This window comes from Triplophysa rosa, linkage group LG12, assembly GCF_024868665.1.
Source record: "Triplophysa rosa linkage group LG12, Trosa_1v2, whole genome shotgun sequence".
In the NCBI taxonomy this organism is placed as follows: Eukaryota; Metazoa; Chordata; class Actinopteri; order Cypriniformes; family Nemacheilidae; genus Triplophysa; species Triplophysa rosa.
Genome location: NC_079901.1, coordinates 24,938,566 through 24,958,664, shown reverse-complemented (window position 1 = coordinate 24,958,664; position 20,099 = coordinate 24,938,566). Strand labels below are relative to the sequence as shown.

The following is a 20,099-nucleotide window of genomic DNA, read 5'->3' as shown; positions in this document are numbered from 1 at the left end:
ACTATCTGCCTGACCGGGGGGGCTGCTTTAGAATCTTAAAGTTTTACTTAATTAATATTGCATATAGGAATTTATTATCTGTTATATTTGACCTGTGCTTCTCTCTCCTTTATCCTAAATGTGTGCTCTCACTGAGCGTGTGTGTGTGTGCGTACTTGTCTGTGTACGTACGTGTGTGTGTGTGTGTGTGTGTCTCTGTGTGTTGGTGTGTGTGCGTGTTGTGTGTGTGGAGTGTTCTGTGTGTGGGTGTGTCTGTCTTCTGTGTTTTCAACCTTTTCTTGTTTTTGCAGGTACAACTTTGATTGTTTTGCTTGTAGTCAATGTGTCTCATGTACAGCTGCTTTGTAACAATGAAAATTGTAAAAGCGCTATATAAATAAAGTTGAGTTGAGTTGAGAGTTGAGAATATCAGAGAAAATCCCAGGAGGCCGCTGGCATACGCTAATGAACAAAAGTGAAATTGCCTTTCAGGGGAGATTTCTTTATGATGAGAAAATCCAGCGGTGGAGGAAGACGTCTGACACACACCTTAAATGTCAGCCAATGAGAAGACGAATCATCAATAATCTTCAGTCAACCTCACTGTCTGAATATAATGAGCAAAGGATTGTGGGAAAAGACACCTGAGCCATCTTATGTGCTCATTTTAAAGCCGTATTAAACTGAGACTTTATTACTGCAGGGCTGATTCACATTTCTGCCTGATGCTTTATCCAAACACTGAGTGTTGACATTAAAGGAGTTATTCCCGCACAAATGAAATGTCTGTCATTATTTATCCAGACCCTCGCGTTTCTCTCTCATTGTAAATCACTGATTTCTACCGACGGCATGATACAGATGTTTAAAATATCAGAAAACAATCCATAAGAGAGACACTTCTGGTGTACTACAATTACACAAGAATCTAAACCATGAGCTCAAACACAGAAAAAAACACAAACTAGATATTCACGTTTCTGCACAAATCATGAGTCAACAATGCTCTTGCACACTACAGTAGCATTATAAGTGTATAGTACATTAACAAGAGCACAGTACCAATATAAGTGTGTACTACAGTAACATTACAAGAGCACAGTACCAATATAAGTGTGTACTACAGTAACATTACAAGAGCATAGTTCCATTATAAGTATATACTACAGTAACAATAGAACACTACCATTGTAAGTGTACTGTATACTACCATAACATTCCAAGAGCATTGTACCACTACTACACACTACTAATACAAGAGTATATTACCATTACGTGAGCATACAACAGTACAGTTCCCTAACAAGTGTATACATTACAATTATAAGTGCATACTCCTGTTCCATCACATACTACAATTACAAAAGCATACTATCTTTACAAATGCTTACAAGCTCAATGCTAGAGTTAAAGGTTTCTTTAAATCACTAACACATAGAGAAAATAAATTTCATAAATATTACATTAATAGTATTTAATTATTAAATGATTCACATCAAATGTTTAATTTTTAAATGTAAAAAATATTTTCTTACCGAGCCATTTATAAGTATCAATTGATCTCTATAAAATATTCTTTAGTTCAACAGGAGATTAAATCAAGCACATTACAGAGCATTATCTGTAATGTGCTTGATTTAATCTCTTGTTGAACCAAAGAATATTTTATGGAGATCAATTTATCTTATTTTCTTGTAAGCGAGCTTCTGTTGTGAAACACAGAGATATCATCATCATGTGTATACTGTATGTGCCCTAAATGAGTGGATCCGATCATCACGCCTGCTTGACTCACACTCTCTCTCTCTCTCTCTCTCTCTCTCTCATCAGATTTAATCAAGTATGCAGTGATGGATTTAATGACAGTCATTTTCCACTTACACTACAATGTGTTGCTGTTCAGCACAGTTGGTGAGAATGTGTAATGAAAACACTATTGATTCACATTCAATAATTCTCATCTTCTCTGAGTGTTTGCATTGATTTTTTTCCTCATTGGACATTTTGTGCCCATTAATCTTGATAACCAATTTCTGCGCTCATAAAATGAGAATAATTAAGGCTGTGTGACACGGCTGCCAGCCTCAATTAAGTTTGGATTTCTGTTCAAAATGTTTCGCGAGTTGGTAATTTGTCTTTCATTTTTTTCCAGCTGTCTGATGTGCTTCACAATAGTTCTGACTGAGTCACTTCTAAAATATCTCTTAGTTTTAAGAATCTCTGATCAATGTAATATTTCAGCGCGCCGCCACCTGTTCAATACTCTGTTTGGTTTAAAAGTAAACACAATCATTTTAAAACTTTGCTTTATGAAAGTGATCTTATGAATAAAAACTTTCACTGGGAGTAATGCGAGTAAAAACTGGTTACGTGAAATTAAGAATCAGATTTTAATTCAAGGTTTAAATCGCAGTGGAATTTACATTTTTTAATAAGAGAAACATCACAACATGAAAATGTTTGACACAATTTAACAACAACTTTCAAAGTGTTATATATTGTATATTAACAGCTGAGGGTCAAAACTGAAAACACAGTTGATGTAAAAGTCCCCCAGCGTGCCGTCTATTCTGACGGACCCTTCAGGCTCTGCTAGCACTCTGGATTACAGACCAGATGTGTGTTTGTGTGTGTATTTGCCTTAGAGATTTCATTTGTTTTGTAAGATAACAGATATCGCCTTCTGTTTTGGGCTCACAGCGGAGCTGTTTGTCTTCTCCAATGATCTGTTTAAGCACTGTAAGAAATCTCAGGAGAAGGTCATTACAACACAAAGACAAAAGAAGAAAAGACGAGCTGAGGAGAAACTGTGATGCATGCGTATAAATATCAAAGAGAAGGCACATAACACACCAAACAATGGGACGCAGTTCAGTGGAAGTCTTCTGAATATAAACTCATGTTCTGTTTGATGTTTTCTGGCTTAAAGGCGTAAAGAAGAATTTACCTGAAACTCACCTGATGAAACATCTACTGTAACAGAACGAAATGCATGTGATTTACATGCAGTCTGCAAAATACATTCTGTAGTTTAAAAACATCTGTTATATGTAATTGTCACACAGCCTTTAATTAATAAATGGGTCAGTTGTTATTATTAGATCAAAGCTTTAATTTCACTAAAAACAAATGACCTTGAGATAATCAGTTGAGATATTCTGACCTTCTCAATAAAGTTTAAAATAATCTTTCCAAGCAGCTCTAGAAAAGACATTTTGAAAACAGGCTATTTGCAGCTTATCTTCTTTTGTGTTCTGCGGAAGGAAGGAAGTCATTCAGGCTCGAAATGACAACAGGGTGAGTTAATGTTAGGGCTGCACGATAAATCGCGATTCCCATTCAAATCGCGATTAAATCGATGTGGCTATCGCGATTGTGAAATCGTTAAGGCTAAGATTACGTTTTATGCGCAGCTTGTTCGTAAAGTACGGCTCTGTGATATGTGGGAAATACTGCTCCATCTGAAAGCACTGTGCGTTTGAGTCGCTTAAAACGTGCATTTAAAAAAGCATCACCCGTCAAACATCATCATTATAAATATACTTTATTATCATGAAAATACCTGAGGAGGCTTGAAAAACAGTGATAGAAAGATGCCAAATGCAGATAGGAAAACGGCATTTCCTGTTTATACGTATGGTACTTCTTCTATGGAGCATTGGAGATTCAGTGCGAGAGCGCCCTCTGGCTTTCGGATGCAGCTGCAATTAACAGTATTTCACTGACAAACTGAGCATAAAACATCGCAGCCAACCGCCAAATTGGGTGCGATTTCTTTTCGATTAATCGTGCAGCCCTAGTAAATGTTGACAGAATTTTCATTTTTGGGTGAACTAACCCTTTAACTTGAGAGAACAGTTTTCAGATAAATCACTTCAGAGACTGAGCGGGTAATTTTGTGTTTAAACTGATGGGATAGAATGCCATTAAAGCAGCAAGTGTAAATGTTCTTTAAGACACATCTGAGACAGACAGAAATCCAATCAGGAGGCGGTTTGAGATGCATCTCCAGCCATCTAAAGCGATGTGAACAGATCAACAGAACACAGCAGCTGTCTACACAGGCAGATATCTTCTAAAGTAACATCCAAAACCAAATGAAACCCCATAAATCACTTAAAATGCTTTACGTAGACAATCCCACAAATATCACTCCTCAAGTGAAGCACACGAGACTCGACTAGTGCTCATGCTTATTACCGAAGTGTTCCCTGTTACTTCTTAGTATAAAATGAAATATAATTACTGCTGCCAATTCTGTATGACTGTTCTCAATGATATCATAGCAATGCGTTATGGGATTGGTTTATCCATGCAATGAACTTATCAATAACACTGGTACACTTCACCCAAAAATGAAAATTCATTCATCATTTACTTGCCCCCATGTCTTGTCAAACCCGCATGAGTGTCTTTCTTCTACAGAACACAGAAGAAGATATTTTGAAGGATGTCGATAATCAAACAACACTGAACCCCATTGACTTCCATTGTATGAACAAAACCACTTAAGACATTTCTCAAAGTATCTTCTTTGGTGGTGCACAGAAGAACAAATCAAATCATATAGAGGTTTGCAACCACATTAATTCATGACATGTTTTTTATTTTTTGGTAAACTATTTCTTTAATTTGCTGCCTAGGTAACCAGTTCAGCACCTTGGATGTGGCCAGAAATAAAAAAATCTAAATCTAACTCATCTAGTGGACTGACCAATGACTAGAGGCGCCGATATTCCAGCTTACATTTCCAATTACATTTAAACTACTGCATTTTAACACTGTGTGTGTGTGAGAGAGAGAGATGCTGAAAGGGAAAAATAATTATCTTCCAAGTCTGCAGGGGTCTGAATTGATGTACGCTCTTTAATTTATTCTGAGGATGCTCTTAGTAGCCTTTAGGATTCTGAAATGTGATTAAAACACAAGAGTGTTCAGTAAAGAACAATTCAAGTCCATTTCACTAAACCACAGTACTTTCTCCTCTCTCCCGGCCAACAACACGAGTGAGAGAACAATACATCAGCCAGCCAATACATCATCCAATATCTGATAACTCTCACAATTTAACATGTTAGCAATCCATGCAGTAAACTTCAATTCTTAAAGGACTCTCATAAAATGAGCACTTTCAACAAAATGGTATGATTTATTAGGGTCTTCATGAAATGTCTGGGACAATTTTTGCTTAAAAACACTCTTTGGCCGTGTAAACAAAACCCTTCTTGCCTCGTCAAAAACAGCAATGCTCACAGCAACCCGTTTTGGTGCATGTCTCTTTAAATGATAATGAGTTACAGAGAACCCCACCCCCTTCTGTCCGACGTGTCAACACAACACACGTGCAGTACTGCCATGGCAATGGTTTAGCTAAAGTATGTTTCCTGAACTCCTCTGCGGTTAGTTTCGTTTTAAACGTCTCAAATCACTTGTCCGGAGACTAAAAAATCCATCACAGCAAACCGCGCTCACGTTGTGCGTGTATGCTCGCTTAAAATCCACAGAATGAGCACCTGCAGATCTCAGCGGAATTACGTGGATTTTAGCGCCTGTAGTTGACAAGTTATAACGTTACACACACAACGTGAGAGCATAACTAGTACCGTTATGCTGTGACAGATTTTTCTGCCTAAAGACGAATGATTTGAGACATTTAAAATGAAACTCACAGCAGTGTTCGCCCCTGTTCATTAGCAAAACAAACAGCTTGCCGCAGCTGAACATATTAACGCACATGATGTATTAACATACATACAGCTAAACTCCAAGTGCCCATTTGCCAAATAACATATAAATATACAGTAAGGTTAACACTGGCTTTGAATGTTCTATTTAGCCCGTGACTGACTTAGCTCCCTTCACTATCATATGCTAACGTTATCCTCCTATATATACGGTACATGTACGTCAATTCAGACTGATGATGAAAATTACTTACATCGGCAGTTTTGTCTCGTTCAGTCGGTCTGGAAGCTAATCCTGCTTGTACTGTCCCAGGTTGATAAAGCACTGCGGCTTGAAGTGATTCGCGCAAACAAGCAGGTTTTTATTTATGGTTTCTGAGGGATTTCCAGTAAAAATAAAATAAATCCACTCCTGTCTCTTCCTAGGTTTGGACTCTGTGCAGCGACTACATTGCATGTTGTCCACGAACTTTAGCCATGGCGTCACGTACACCGCTGTCGCTTGTGAAAACAACAATGGCGGCAGCGCCGTGGGTAGAATTGTGTAGATAACATTATAATAAGAGCCTGCGTCTACGTCACATCAAGAGCGAAATCTGAACGGCTGGATTTCTCACATGCTTGCAGAGGAAGGCTCATCGAAACAAAGTTACTGGGATCTCTTGTTTTTCTGGGATCTGGGTTGCTAGATGCACCGGGGACACGATTATAGCACTTAAACACAGAAAAAATTGACTTTCATACAATGGGCCATCTAAGAGCAAACATTATATATAAAATACCATTTATTTTCGGTTCATACTATCAGCATCAGCATTTGAAAAGCCATACATGTTGAACATCAATAACTACCATTAAACATTTATAACACAGAACAAACAAAAAAACAGAATTTATAACTTTCGGTATTTTCATCTGATCAAACACTGTCAATGGAGAAGAAAGACTGAAAGAAGTAAATCCAGTTTAAATGAGCTCAAGGCCTCTGAAGAATCTCTCATTATACAGATGTAAACATTCATCCTCATTATATAAGACAAAAACTAATGAGGACAAATTAACAGGAGCAGCACTTATTTAGCTCCGTACTAATAGATTTAAGAAGAGAAGAGACTCACATCAGAGGTGTAATGCACTTCATCCACGGCATATTTCTCCTTGAAGTGTTCAGGTGGAAAGATCCTGCCGAGACAGAGAGAGATTTAATGAGAACTCCCCGTGGAGTTAAACAAACTTTATTCACAGGCTTTGTTTTACTGCGCCAGAGATGCTGTTATCAAGCAGCGACTGATCACACCCTTTCAAAGACACACGTTTGGGCTCGTAGCTTCTGTAGTTCAGATTGGTTTAACTTTTGATTTTTGAAATGCAGCTCTCTGAAAATCAAGTAAAGAGACTTTTGACCTCAAGCGCTATTGCTTCTTGGAATCAAAGTTAAGCATTTTCTAGAAAACACACTCGAGCACAAACCAATTTTCTAATTGCATATCAATCATTTTAAGAGCGTTGCCAATATAAATCACGGCTTCCAGTTTTCAATAACACTCAAGTTTGGCTTTTGCTGATGTTGTAGAGAACATGCAGAAATATCTGAGCTATTCTGTTCAACGTTTAAAAGCTGTAAATGTCAATAGATTCAATTTAATGAATCACCATACGATCTAATCGTCTTTTTTATCAATGCAGTTATAGTAAAAATGTGAATCTGATTCTAAACATATTCATATTTGCTGAATATACCGCATCCAGCAATGAGTTACTTTCTCCGATTTGTGAAATAAACCGCTTCGAAGAATTTTGCTCAATAAATTCCTGCATAATGAGTTAGTGTGTTCTCTCTGACAGCTGAATAAATAATGCTTGATATTCCAGACGAGTCTGATGTGACGAACACAATGGGTCAACGCTTAACACAGCCGCCGCTGACCCGAGACGACCCGAGATGCCCGTGAGATGGACTACTGGAGCACAGCTGTATGTGAGAGATTAGAGCTCGTTCAGAAGTTCCACAGCGGCGCGAGAGAGAGAGAGAGAGAGAGAGTTTACCGTGGTCCCTTTGAAAGTAAGATTTCAAAAGCCAGGTGATTTCAAAGCCCGACAGCAAACTCCCCGTCTGACTCAAAGCGGATAACCGTACGTTTCCGACCGCTTTTCATTTCATCTCACTGCGGGCCTTTTCAGGTGCAAATCTTTTTCAGTTTAATTTCACGCCCACCTGTTTTGACATCCAGCAGGATTGTGAGGGACGTTCACGCTAACATTACAAAGCATCGTATGGCAGTAATGAAACGTAATTATACAGCATGTTGTCAAACACGGAAACACGTGGCTCATTCCTGTCAGCAGTACCTTCTAAACTTTAAAAAAAGTGTGTTTTATAAAAGCACTCAAAAGCAAGTAAGAAATAAAGTCTCACATTCTAATAGAGAAATATTTCACAAGCATATTTATTACAAGGCTCGTTGGAATGCTTGATTCTGATTGGCCAGTAGCGACATTTGCAGCAGAGCCATTGAGAGAGAGAGTTCTGACAACTCCGTTGACTCCAATGGAACAGTTTTTTCACAGCAATGGAGGCGCTCAATAGTTCCTGGAAGTTACTAGTAACACATGGAGCTGCGACTAAACAGACCAACTGAGGTAAACGTCTAACCCATTTAAAGATGAAAGCCATTTAAATGAATAAAAAAATGAAAGAAATAAAGCATTTAAAGAGAAAACAAAACTTCCTGGAACTATCTGAAGGCTCCATGAATCACGTGACGCTCCAGAGTTTTGGACTTCCGTTGGCAGAACTCTCTCTCAATGGCTCTGATTTGCAGGTTGGTTATTCCCAGATAACAACCGCTCAAAACTAATAGCAAACACACGGTAACCCGGATGCAGCAAATCATTTTGACAGGTTTTTTGACAAATTAAATATAAATATGTCTTTTAATAACGTATATGACATATATTTACAAATTATTAAACTAAATTGCCTGTTCGTGACATTTGAACGTCGTTTCTTATCTTAAAACCAAAAGTAAACTGGTACTAAGTAAAAAGTAAGTATTTTCCTCGAGGAAGGTCTGGATTTGGTAAAAATGAGCTAACAAAATATTTCTAATTCACATTTCATGTCCAGCTTTCTTCTCAAGTGGCAAGTAGCCGTGTAATAAGCGGGATAATGTACAAGCAGCCGGCTGTTATCGCGAAATAAACCCCTTCAGTGTGATACGAGACCCTGATCATACTGTCGGGGCTTATTTCTGCCATAACAACTGGCTGCTTGTACATTATCCATAGGCGTAATTTGCGGGTGGACGGGTGGGTCATGTCACCACCACTTTTTTCCAAAGTTAATTTTGTCCCCACCACTTATTGGGAGAAATAAAAAATACGGCGTGTCTATTTACCGTGCAAGTAGCCCGCTTTGTAAGCAGAGTCTATTTATACTAACTCCACCCATCAGGTTTAGATTGGAATAGACAAAGTGTAAGAAAGGCACACGATAGCATGTGTTACCTACTTCATGTCGTCGTGGGTTCGGGACTGCTGTTTGCTGAACTTTTCCCTATCACATATCCGATTGTAAAGGTATTTGTTTTTCATAAAATGATGAAAATATTTGAAAATGGCTGTTCAAGTCATACATGTACCAAACATTTTGCGCTTAATTGCACTTTGGTGCTATTATATATTCGTCCTTATTGTTCTCGACATGCGGTAGCTATCATCTATTGCAAGATTAATTACATTTTGATACTTGATAGAAAACTCCAATAGATGGAAAAAGTCACAACTTTGTAGTTTCATGAGTTCAACACAAAATTGAGAAAGTTTGTTGTATATTTGTAGCCTATCTGGCAATGCCCATAATAAGTGAAAATAAGATTTTTTAAAGATATTATTTTTCCATCTGTTTCCCCTGTATACTTGAATGTTTGTCCTCATTAGCAGGGGGTTCCCAAACGTCTCAATCCTTGACCCACCGACAGGTAATCTGTGTCAAACACACATTTTTAACATGGGGAAAACACACATTCGTTTCAGTAGTTTTTATTTTATCACGAATTAATACGTTTAATTACGTACGGCAACAGCCATCCTTAGGCTACATATAATAAAGCACAACATGCTTTAAATGATCTACTGATGAAAACATGATATAGTTTAAAAACAAATGGAAGCAGATCTGATATGTGATGTGAAAATTTAGAATAGTGAGTTCAGCGGATTCGAACCTGCTTCACGGCAGTGTCAATATTACTTATAATGCGTCTTTCGCACCAACGTTACACCACTGAAGTCGTAGATAAAGCGGTGCAGTTTTTATACTGTTTTCTGGAGGAGGAGTCACCTACATATTTCACGCTTGTGACGCCCATGAATATTCCCAACAAGTTATTACAGAAACAATTTATTAAAGTATTGTTTGTGTCGTCTTTGTCCCCACCACTTTTCAAAACAAAGTTACGCCACTGACATTATCCCTTACATAACCAGCACATCCAGTTAAGACACGGTGTTGCACAACAAATAAAAAAATTAAACTGATTCTCTGGACTTTCTGTCATGTGAACGCGTCACTCACTTGCCCATCCATGTTGTGTAGCTCTCAGGAAGCTTGGGAACAAACAGGACAGATTTGTTGGATTTCACATCGATGGCACCATAGCAGTCAGCCTCCGTCACACCAAAAGCCCAATGAAAGAAAGACTCCTGCGAAACAACAGATTCATGTTCAAAACTGTGACTCGTCTCAACATGAACCTGACGTTACTCTCCAGCTAGTCTCGCGGCTTCGGCCGCTTTCTTATGACTGACAGGTAAAGCAACCAATCACGTTTCGTGCCGCTTCGTGTTTAGAGGCGTGGAAATGTCCCCGCAGTAACAGACCGGTGTACATTCACCAACGTGTCAAAAGTTAACAGCAACAACAATGATTAAAAGTTTATGCCGTGAACCTCGCATACTTTTAAGAATGAAGCGTTTAGTCGATCGTGATGAATTCTTATTGCAACTGTTGTAAACACGACAACTTACTTCTTTGATCAGAAGGCTTCGTGTTGTTTCCAAGCGGACCATTAAAGAACGTGACACGTAGGGCTGTGACGATAATCACATCACTAATCGCATCACTTACCGCAGTAATGAGATGCCGACAGTTGCGTTTGGACAAGTGCGTTTATATTGTTACCCTGTTGTTCTTTCTGCAGCTTCTGTGGAGAAAAAGCCACTTTTTTGTTTATGTAAAAAATTATTATAAATAGTAGATTTGTGGAGGTGTGTTGTTGGGTGCGATTAACAGCCAAACCGCACGATTTGTTGCGTCTTCACCGCGGTAAGAAAAACAAACTTACCGTCACAGCCTGAGCAACACGCACGTCTCCCGGAAATCCTGTGAAATTCAACCAATCAGATGTCAACTTAGAGCTTGCTGAAGTGTTTCCAGAAAAGTGTGCCTTATGCATCTGGGCCCGTATTCATGAAAAATCTTAGCGCAAAGAGTTGCTCCTAGTGACAAAATTCTAAGAAGATTCTTAGAAATGTGGGCGTTTCCCCTTAAAATTACAGAAAAGATCCTAGTAAAGAAAACAGTAATTCATAAAGCATCTTAACCCTTAAAAGAGCTCTTGAGGTCCAAAATTTTAGGAGTAGTGAGGAAGGCTTTTAAGAGGCTTAAAAGTTTCTTTAGCAGCAGAGAAAATGGAAGAAACACGAAAAGTGAGAAGAAATGTGTTGCAAAATGCATGACAATTACCATATTACTTTTAAGATTTATCTGATTTTTTATTTTTTATAGTTTTTTTAGTGTTTTTTTAGCTGCTTTGATGCAATGCAAATAGTAAAAGCGTTATAACATAAAATTGCATTGAATTAAATGACAGTGAGTTAATAAGACACAACACATTAGATCGTGCAGGGTTCATGTTTGTGACTAGGGCTGAAATGATTCATCGAGTAATTCGAATACAAAAAATCATAAACTAGAACCTAAAACTAATTTAGATAAACTAAATGCATCATGCATAAGCTGAAGTTAGTTGTTTACCTTTGAAATTATTCTTTCTATTTTTATGCATGTTTCTTATTTATACATTTGTATTATATTTCATTTTGAATGTAATATGGCAATGTAATGTATTAAATGAGTTAACTTTTCACAGATATTAATGTATGCAATTTCCGCAATAAAAGTTTTATTTTTTCTAAAAAGGAAACAAATTTGTTGTTCATTTTAAGAGACGTGTCTTATTTTCTCTTGTATATTTAGTATTGCTCTTTAATAAAGAAAAAGTACTTATTATCCGAATACCCGATTAATCGATGGAAAATCAGTAGAATACTCGATTAGTAAAATAATCGATAGCTGCAGCCCTATTTGTGACCGATCCTATTAGAGACACGCTAACAGCTCTCCAAAACAGCGCAGAAATGCCATAGCGCCAGAAATAGAAGAAATCACTACATACATAATCACTACATTCATAATCACTACATACATATGCAGCAGAGATGATTTGGTTCTGTCACAACCTTCTATAGTGATCACACTAAAGCTGCAGCTAACGATTATTTTAGAGTTTTTAAGCTAAATTAAGAGCGTTCTTAGAGGATTCTTACGGGCCTAGACCTCCGAACCTCACACTCACCAAAAATGCTAATGTGAAATCGACATAAGTGGTTCTAGACAACACAGAAGTTGCACATGCAAAAACCTTCTTAACAAACACCTTCAGATGTCATTTATGAATCTGCTTATAGCTCCTGCACCTAATGTATTTGTTTATCAAATATTTTGTTTAATTTGGCTAATCTGCATCGGGCTGTCAATGACGGTCTGGTCCTCTCAGTGGCATTTATCACATTTTACCACAATTAACACAGAAAAGTAAAAAAATTAACAGTCTGCAGATTTTCAATTGTGTCTGATATAACCAGATAGTTTTCCAGTCTTGATATTACAAATGGTCATTTTATTCATCATATTACAGCTGATGAATGAAAATAAAAGCTTATTAAAGGGGAATTCATGTCTCAGTTTAATTTAATAAGAATTTAATAATGTTGCTCCTGAGCAGTGAAAGATCAACTATCATTAACAGTCAAGTGTTTCAACAGCCATGTGTGTCAAAATCTCAATATTAGTTTTAATTTAAACCAAACTGTTCAGCCCTAACACGTGTCTTAAGTCACAATATTTTACACTAATGTATACTAATGAGCTTTTAAGTACATAAAGGAAAGTCGAACAGCTGATAAGTTGCTGTAAAGAGTTATAAATGATAGTAAAGGGCGATCGATAACTATAAACCTTAACAATCAAACTCCTTAAAACAAGATCTCTCTGTACAGGGCTGTATGTTGACTTTTTTGCACATAGCACTGGTGCTGCAGAGGTTTCAAGTTTTGTAGCACATGTCAAAACATTGTAGCACAAGTATAAAACGTCTGTTATATTAGAAAAAATATACACATCAAAATATTTATGTGTAGTGTATCACATAAATAGACAGGTAACGGACGAAGGACATTAATGTTACAGTTGGGTAAATTAGGGCATTATAATTTATATAATTTTATTTATATAAATAATATTTTATATAATCTTTTTTTTCCCCAAGTCCCTTTTTCCGTTTGAATTTTTCTGAGTTCTGTGTTTTCCATTCTTTTACTATACAAGAATTATATATTTGTCCACATATTCTAGTATACTATTATATTATTTACAATGGTAAACTTCAGTTAAATTCCTCCTTTTGCAGATACAATGGTGTTTTTGATAAATATTTTATACTATAGTATATATATTCAATATTAGTTTAGTAAATATAAGTATACTCTAGTGTTTATAATTGATCAATTTACTGCTAGAATACTACAATTTATTATAGTAAATATTATAATACAATACAGTGTTTATAATCTGGATGTTCACGTTAACCAGACTTTTATTTTGACAGGTCGTTGCAAAGAGTGTGCGGTTGACGATATCTTTTCTCTAACAGTGAAATGCTTATGAAATAAACTCTCAGAGCAGCTCTAGTCTGGAGATGAAGTTCATGTGTTCATGTCCTCATACAGAGACGCAGACAAATGCATCACACGCGTGATATATGTCGCACTGTACAGCCCTGCTGTACATGATGAGATAATTGTGGTCTCTAATCCACAGAGGACGACTGTTCTGTGCTCAGATGATTTTATTGGTTTGAGTGCTTTCACACAGATCACATTATCCATGTGCAGATAAAATAAAATCATCACAGGACACACTTGACCTCACAAGCACTCCTGGTTAATGAGCTGTAACCGTGTACAAATAGAAATATGTAACACTATTTATTTAGATTTGAAATACACAAGTTGATACTTCAAATGCAACACAATGCAAGTAAATTAACAGCAGCGAATGAAATGCCCTCAAACGGTGAACAACACAAAGCCTTCATCCTGACTCGCTACATACTGAAGATACCAACGTGCAATCTCTAGCAAACAGCGCAGGAGATGCATGCTTCTGTAGCTAATGAATGAGAAACACGCAGCTCATTACATTCAATCAACACATGTGACTCCTCCACACTAAATCACAGGGCTCTGTTAGACAACAGCGCTGAAAACAAAAGGTCTCCTGCCAACACAAATCACCATTTACATGAGGCCTGAAAACTGACATAAACGCGCCGTCCATTCTTACGATTAAACAACTGAACTCCAGAAACAACCCAACAACTTCCCAACATACATCACATCAGGGTTTTTCCTGGCTCAAAATGAGGCGGAGGTGGTGCCATCCTGATCTTGTACACACGTGTAGGCCTACCGTACCTTTAAGTGGCTTAACCAAAGTGACTTTGAGTTTGACATATTAAAAGTTCTAACAAAATTAGATAAAAATGACAATTATTAAGTTATATAAAGCATAACTTTTATTCAACCAAACACAAATGTTTTTTTAATCAAATAAAGCATTTTAATCATTTTCAACTAACTTTTCAGCCCACAATAGCCAACTGAATTAACCAGTCTTACTAAATGAGCAAAGCTCATTCACATCTTGCATTCTCTGTGGATGACTTTAAATGATTCAATGATCTCTTATATTCACTAGTGACTGAAAAGTTCAATAGTTTAAATGAATCGGTTCAAATGAGTCATTCGTGTGCGAGTCGTTCTGAACGCAATGTGCGTTCATACTGGCGAACTCGCTGTGTACAGTACATGCTGATTCAACCATCCAACTGCACAGCTGAAGACATTACAATGATGGACGTCATGTTAATTTAAGAAATTTCAAGAAATTAAACGCACTTGGATGCAAAACAAACTAGGGCTGAAACGATTCCTCGAGTAACTCGAGTAATTCAAATACAAAAAATCATCGAGGCAATTTTTGTTGCCTCGAAGCCTCGTTTAATCCATTTAACTACAGTACACACGGAGCGCTGCGTTTCCCCACAGACCATTATTACTAACGCACAGCCGCTAAACTCGATTCATGTTACAGGGCTCTCAAGTCTCACGCATTCACCGCGAGACACACGCATTTTAATCTGTTCGAACGCTCACACGTGTTTCTCATGCTGATTAATAACTGAGAGCTTATTGAAATGGTGAACAGCTATTTTACTTGGTTTTAGTCTATTTTGCAAGTGAAACTTGTTTTCCGGCTTGTTTTCCGGCTGGAGTCAATAAAACTAGATCCTGTTATTTACACACGTCATCTGTCTGTTCTGCGTGTCTGAGTGAATTAACTGCACAGTTTAACGCGCTACACGCGTGATGCTCATGAATTTGTCTGCGTCTGCACTTTATGAGGACATGAACACATGAACTTCATCTCCAGAGTTGCTCTGAGAGTTTATTTCAGAACATTTTACTGAGTGAAGCTAACACACTAAAAAATAAGCGTCTTCCGACGACCTGCCAAAATAAAAGTCTGGTTAACTCGGTATTTTTATGTGGACAAATATATTACTATTTAATAGTAAAAAAAGAAACTAAAACTAATTTAGATAAACTAAATGCATCATGCATAAGCTGAAGTTAGTTGTTTACCTTTGAAATTATTCTTTCTATTTTTATTAATGTTTCTTATTTATACATTTGTATTAGGCCTATATTTCATTTTGAATGTAATATGGCAATGGAATGTACTAAATGCATTTAAAAGGAAACAAATTAGTTGTTCATTTTAAGAGACCTGTCTTATTTTCTCTTGTATATTTAGTATTGCTCTTTAATAAACAAAAAGTACTTATTATCCGAATACCCGATTAATCGATGGAAAATCCGTAGAATACTCGATTACTAAAATAATCGATAGCTGCAGCCCTAAAACAAACAGCCGTGAAACACAGGCTGGCTCTTGTTCTGGAACTCTTTTTAGCGCCTCAGTGTGCTGATAACGAAACAGCGCCTCCACTGTGGCGTCATATCGCAACTGCAGTTACAAATGATAGTCTGTTAAATGCATGAAGCATTTCTTGTGAAGACTGGCAACATAATTTTGGCGAGAGCCTGAGGCGGCACGACATTTGATGGAGGCGGCTGCCTCAAATTTCTCTATACAGGAAAAACCCTGCACATGTCCATACAAAGCTCCAGCTCCGCTCAGATCTGCCATTAAGAAAGTGCAAAATTCTCAATTGCATCTTTTAATTAAAATAAAATGAAGAGTTTGTTTCCAAAATGAGATAACTCTGTTTTTAAATGTTTTCAAAAATCATGTTTTTTATTATGTTATCATGTTTTTATTATGTTATCATGTTTTTTTTATGTTTTATTGTGTTAGTCAGCTGTATTTTTTCCCCAGTTATTATGACTTAAATCAAAACAAACCAACTGCAGTTTGAATGATATTAATTGGAATGCACAATAAAAAAACAAGACAAGTTATCTCATTCTGGAAATAAACTCTTCAAATTGTATCTTTAGTATGAAAGTCCCTGTCTTAAGGTAGCAACTAGATGAGAACAACAGGTGAAGATACCTGTCGTTGTACGGTATCAAGAGCGCAGAAGACCTGCTGGATAACTGATCAGGTGGCACACATCATGCATTATGCTAACAGTCACTTCAGCAATTTCATTCAGATTAACAACAATAATTAAAGGTAAACATGATAGCATCTAACATACCAGGAGAACTGGACCTTTGTTCAGGCTGATTGCCCAATTATAAAATCAAGTCCTAATTTATATTGTTTCCTGATTGTTTGTACTAGTAGTAGTATAATTCAGCACAGATGTGTGTAGCACCTGTCTGAAGACCACGTCTGTGTCCGTGCAGTATCTCTGCTGCTGTTCTCCTCCTTGAAGCAGAACCACAGATCCGGGTTTCAGCTTCTTCTCTGCTTTCAGGGCACGACACAGACGCTTTCGGTTTTCTGCAAACAGAGCAGCTGACACTCTCAGAGTGTCATTTCCCAGCCAATACACTGCCTTCCTGTAACACAACAACAACAACAACACACATTCATTAGAAAAGAAAAGTATGGAATTCATGCACATAACACAAACACCTGTGTGCCAACTGCCAACTAAGAATGAAATGTTTTTTTCTTTTGTTCAACAGCATGGCTACAGTACAGATGGTCTGGAGTTCAGTTCAGTTCAAGAAACGCATGTATGTTGCAAGCAGAATTTTATTGTTTTATGAAAAACAGCTTGTAAGATAAAGCAGATTGTGTGGCAGCTGTTATGCAACACGCTGGATGTGATCACATGATAATGCGGAAAGAATCTCACTGTGAGAAACATAAAAGATCAGCTAAAAATGTCATGACTTCAGTCAAATATCATGAAAGTAGAAACAGATACTGAATATCTTTAGAAAAGGATACTCCTTTTGTATCAATTTCATTAAATCTATAATGTCGAGGTCAAATTTCACTTAAAACCAAAAGTAAAGTTATATTATAACCACTAAAACACATCCCATGCCCCCAATCATCATTATTAATACCCAAAACTAGAAAAAAGTATCTATTACAAAGGAAAAAATATTTGGCATTAAATTTTCAACAACAGGAACGGGTTAAAGGAGTAGTTCACCTTCAAAATGAATATTCTGTCATCATTTACTCACCCTATTGTCATTTTAAACCTGTGTGATTTTCTTTCTTCGGCAGAACACAAAAGAAGATATTTTGAAAAATGTTGGTAAACAAAAACCATTGGTGTTGGTCCCCCATTGACTTCTATTGTGCGGCCACAAAACCAATGCAAGTCAATGGGGACCGAGGGATTTCTTTTGCCAACATTTTCCGAAATATCTTATATCTATAATTTTCATTATAAAGGTGAACTATTCCTTTAACACAACATTACAATAACAGAAATTTGGAGAGAACTGGCCTAATGGTTATGAAATGTCCTAAAATAGAAACATTTCTTATTTCACATTTGACCTCGACATGTTTTCATGCGGTTCATTTACACTCATATAATATTAAAATATCGCTTACGTAAGACAAAGAGCAGAGAACAGAGAAGTTTATCATTACTGATAGCGCATGTGGAGATGAACTCTGATCGGAGGCTCATCATGAACGCTCCCTCAGAGTGTCAATGTATGAGGTCAAAGGTCACAACTCATATTCACTTATCACATCAAACATTAAACCACTGAAAACACTACAATAAAACCAAGACTGGTTTTTTTCACATCACACAGCACTGCATCAAACCCTCAAAAAAAAGATGTACACGGATATGGCAACACAAACATTTTTACACATGTAAAGTATCATGGTGTTCTTTCAAATACCTTGCAGTGCAATGTAAATAGCATAGTATATGAATATGGTGCACTACGGTATTTAATATCTACCATTTTTATAGAATAACTATATGCAAGAGCATTAAAAAAGAAACAAGAGAAGGGAAATCTTTCAATAAGAAATCTAACAACTTGGTGCAAAGTCTAGAAGAAATCTACAACCATTTAAAGGGCAAACATATAAACTTCAACCCTGAAACACTGTCATGAATTTCACAACAGAAATATATATTTATATATAACTGTCCACGGTTTTATCACCTGCATTATGTTACACCGTGTCTACACCGGACGCGACACGACATTAGAAAAGACATTAGAAACGCATTAGAACCCATTATAATTTCGAACATTGTCAACACTGGATGCGGCGCGGCGAGACGCGACAAACCCATTAAGAACAAGCAGGTTGTCATGTCGCGTCGCGCCCGGTGTAGACACGGTGTTACCAAAATATCAACTAAAATAAACATTCAAAATTCAAAGTCAGAAATGAAACAAACTTGTGTTGACAACGCGTGGAACTCACGTGACAACTGTCACTCCACGACACAATTTACGTTTCCTTTTAAGCACGACACGTTACGTGGATATGAATAAAAGAGAGATTTACAGTAAAAATGAGGTAAAACTTACTGCTGTGCTGCTGCCATGCTCGCGCTGCTGCTGAGATCCAGTCACGTGACGCGCGTCAGCTGATCTCTGCGCGTTCACAGTGTACCAGCGTTCACATGACCGCGCCCCCGCTCATAACCCGTGGGGCGCTGCGCAATGACGAGAGAAATGTCTGAGTACTTTTAAAAGCGCTGTAAAGCCATGGTACAACGAGGAATTCAATACTGTTCAATTAACAGTAACTTGATTACAAGACTTAACTCAAATAATGATGAAACAACACAAATATTAGCCTTAGCCTACATTAAATGTTTTTTTTAAATGTTGACTTCAAGATCGGTCTCGATTTGATTTAAAATGATGGTTTTGGGAACAACTCATTGATTCGGTTATGGGGCACAACATCATCCAGCAGCAGACGTGCAACATGACGTTTCAAATGAACTTTGCAGTTGTTTTAATTTAAATGAACATTAGATATGTGGCCAGTCTTTACACCTTTTCTGCTTTGTGTGAAACATTCAGAAGCACCCGTGAACAAGCGTTAAACCACACACAAAAAACTGCTCAAATTAGATTTTCATATTTTCTTGGTTTATAATTCCAATGAATGATGCCCACAGCTCGGTATTTAGTGCAACATCTTTAAAACAAGTTTTTCTCCTCAAGGAAATTAAAAAACAATTTAAAGATGACACACGTGCTTGCTTTTTACACTATCTCTGTATAATCCTTTTATGTGATTTAATCATTTTAGGATTTTCACCATGGGTTTGATTTGTGGATCTTATCATCAGCTTCATTCAGCCCTGAGCTCTACACAATGAAAAGTGGCAGCAAAAATAACATGTTGTGTGTGTGTGTTCTCATTCTCTAAAGATTCTACATTACCGCTCTCATAAAGGTCGGAGAGAAATAGATAGAAGCATTGAAAACGTTTATTTCACCGTCCTTTGTCTAAAGTTTCCTCGCAACAGAAAACCGCAGGATTCCATCAGGGATGAATTTGCATGCAGTTGCCTTGATATTCTGGGAAGAGGTTTTTCTCTC

General features: G+C 37.1%; 1 protein-coding gene across 1 annotated transcript in view; it reads right to left on the bottom strand.

Annotated features, from left to right (window-relative positions):
• Positions 1–19,177, bottom strand: part of pepd (peptidase D) — a 45,201-nt gene extending 26,024 nt beyond the window's left edge. Inside the window, exons 1-4 of the mRNA XM_057347667.1 lie at positions 19,071–19,177; positions 16,913–17,099; positions 10,240–10,367; positions 6,782–6,845 (exon numbers count right to left, since the gene is read on the bottom strand). Coding sequence (XP_057203650.1) covers positions 6,782–6,845; positions 10,240–10,367; positions 16,913–17,099; positions 19,071–19,087 — 396 coding nt within the window. The 5' untranslated portion in view covers positions 19,088–19,177. The remainder of the gene's footprint in view (positions 1–6,781; positions 6,846–10,239; positions 10,368–16,912; positions 17,100–19,070) is intronic.
• Between the last annotated feature and the right edge of the window lie 922 nt (positions 19,178–20,099).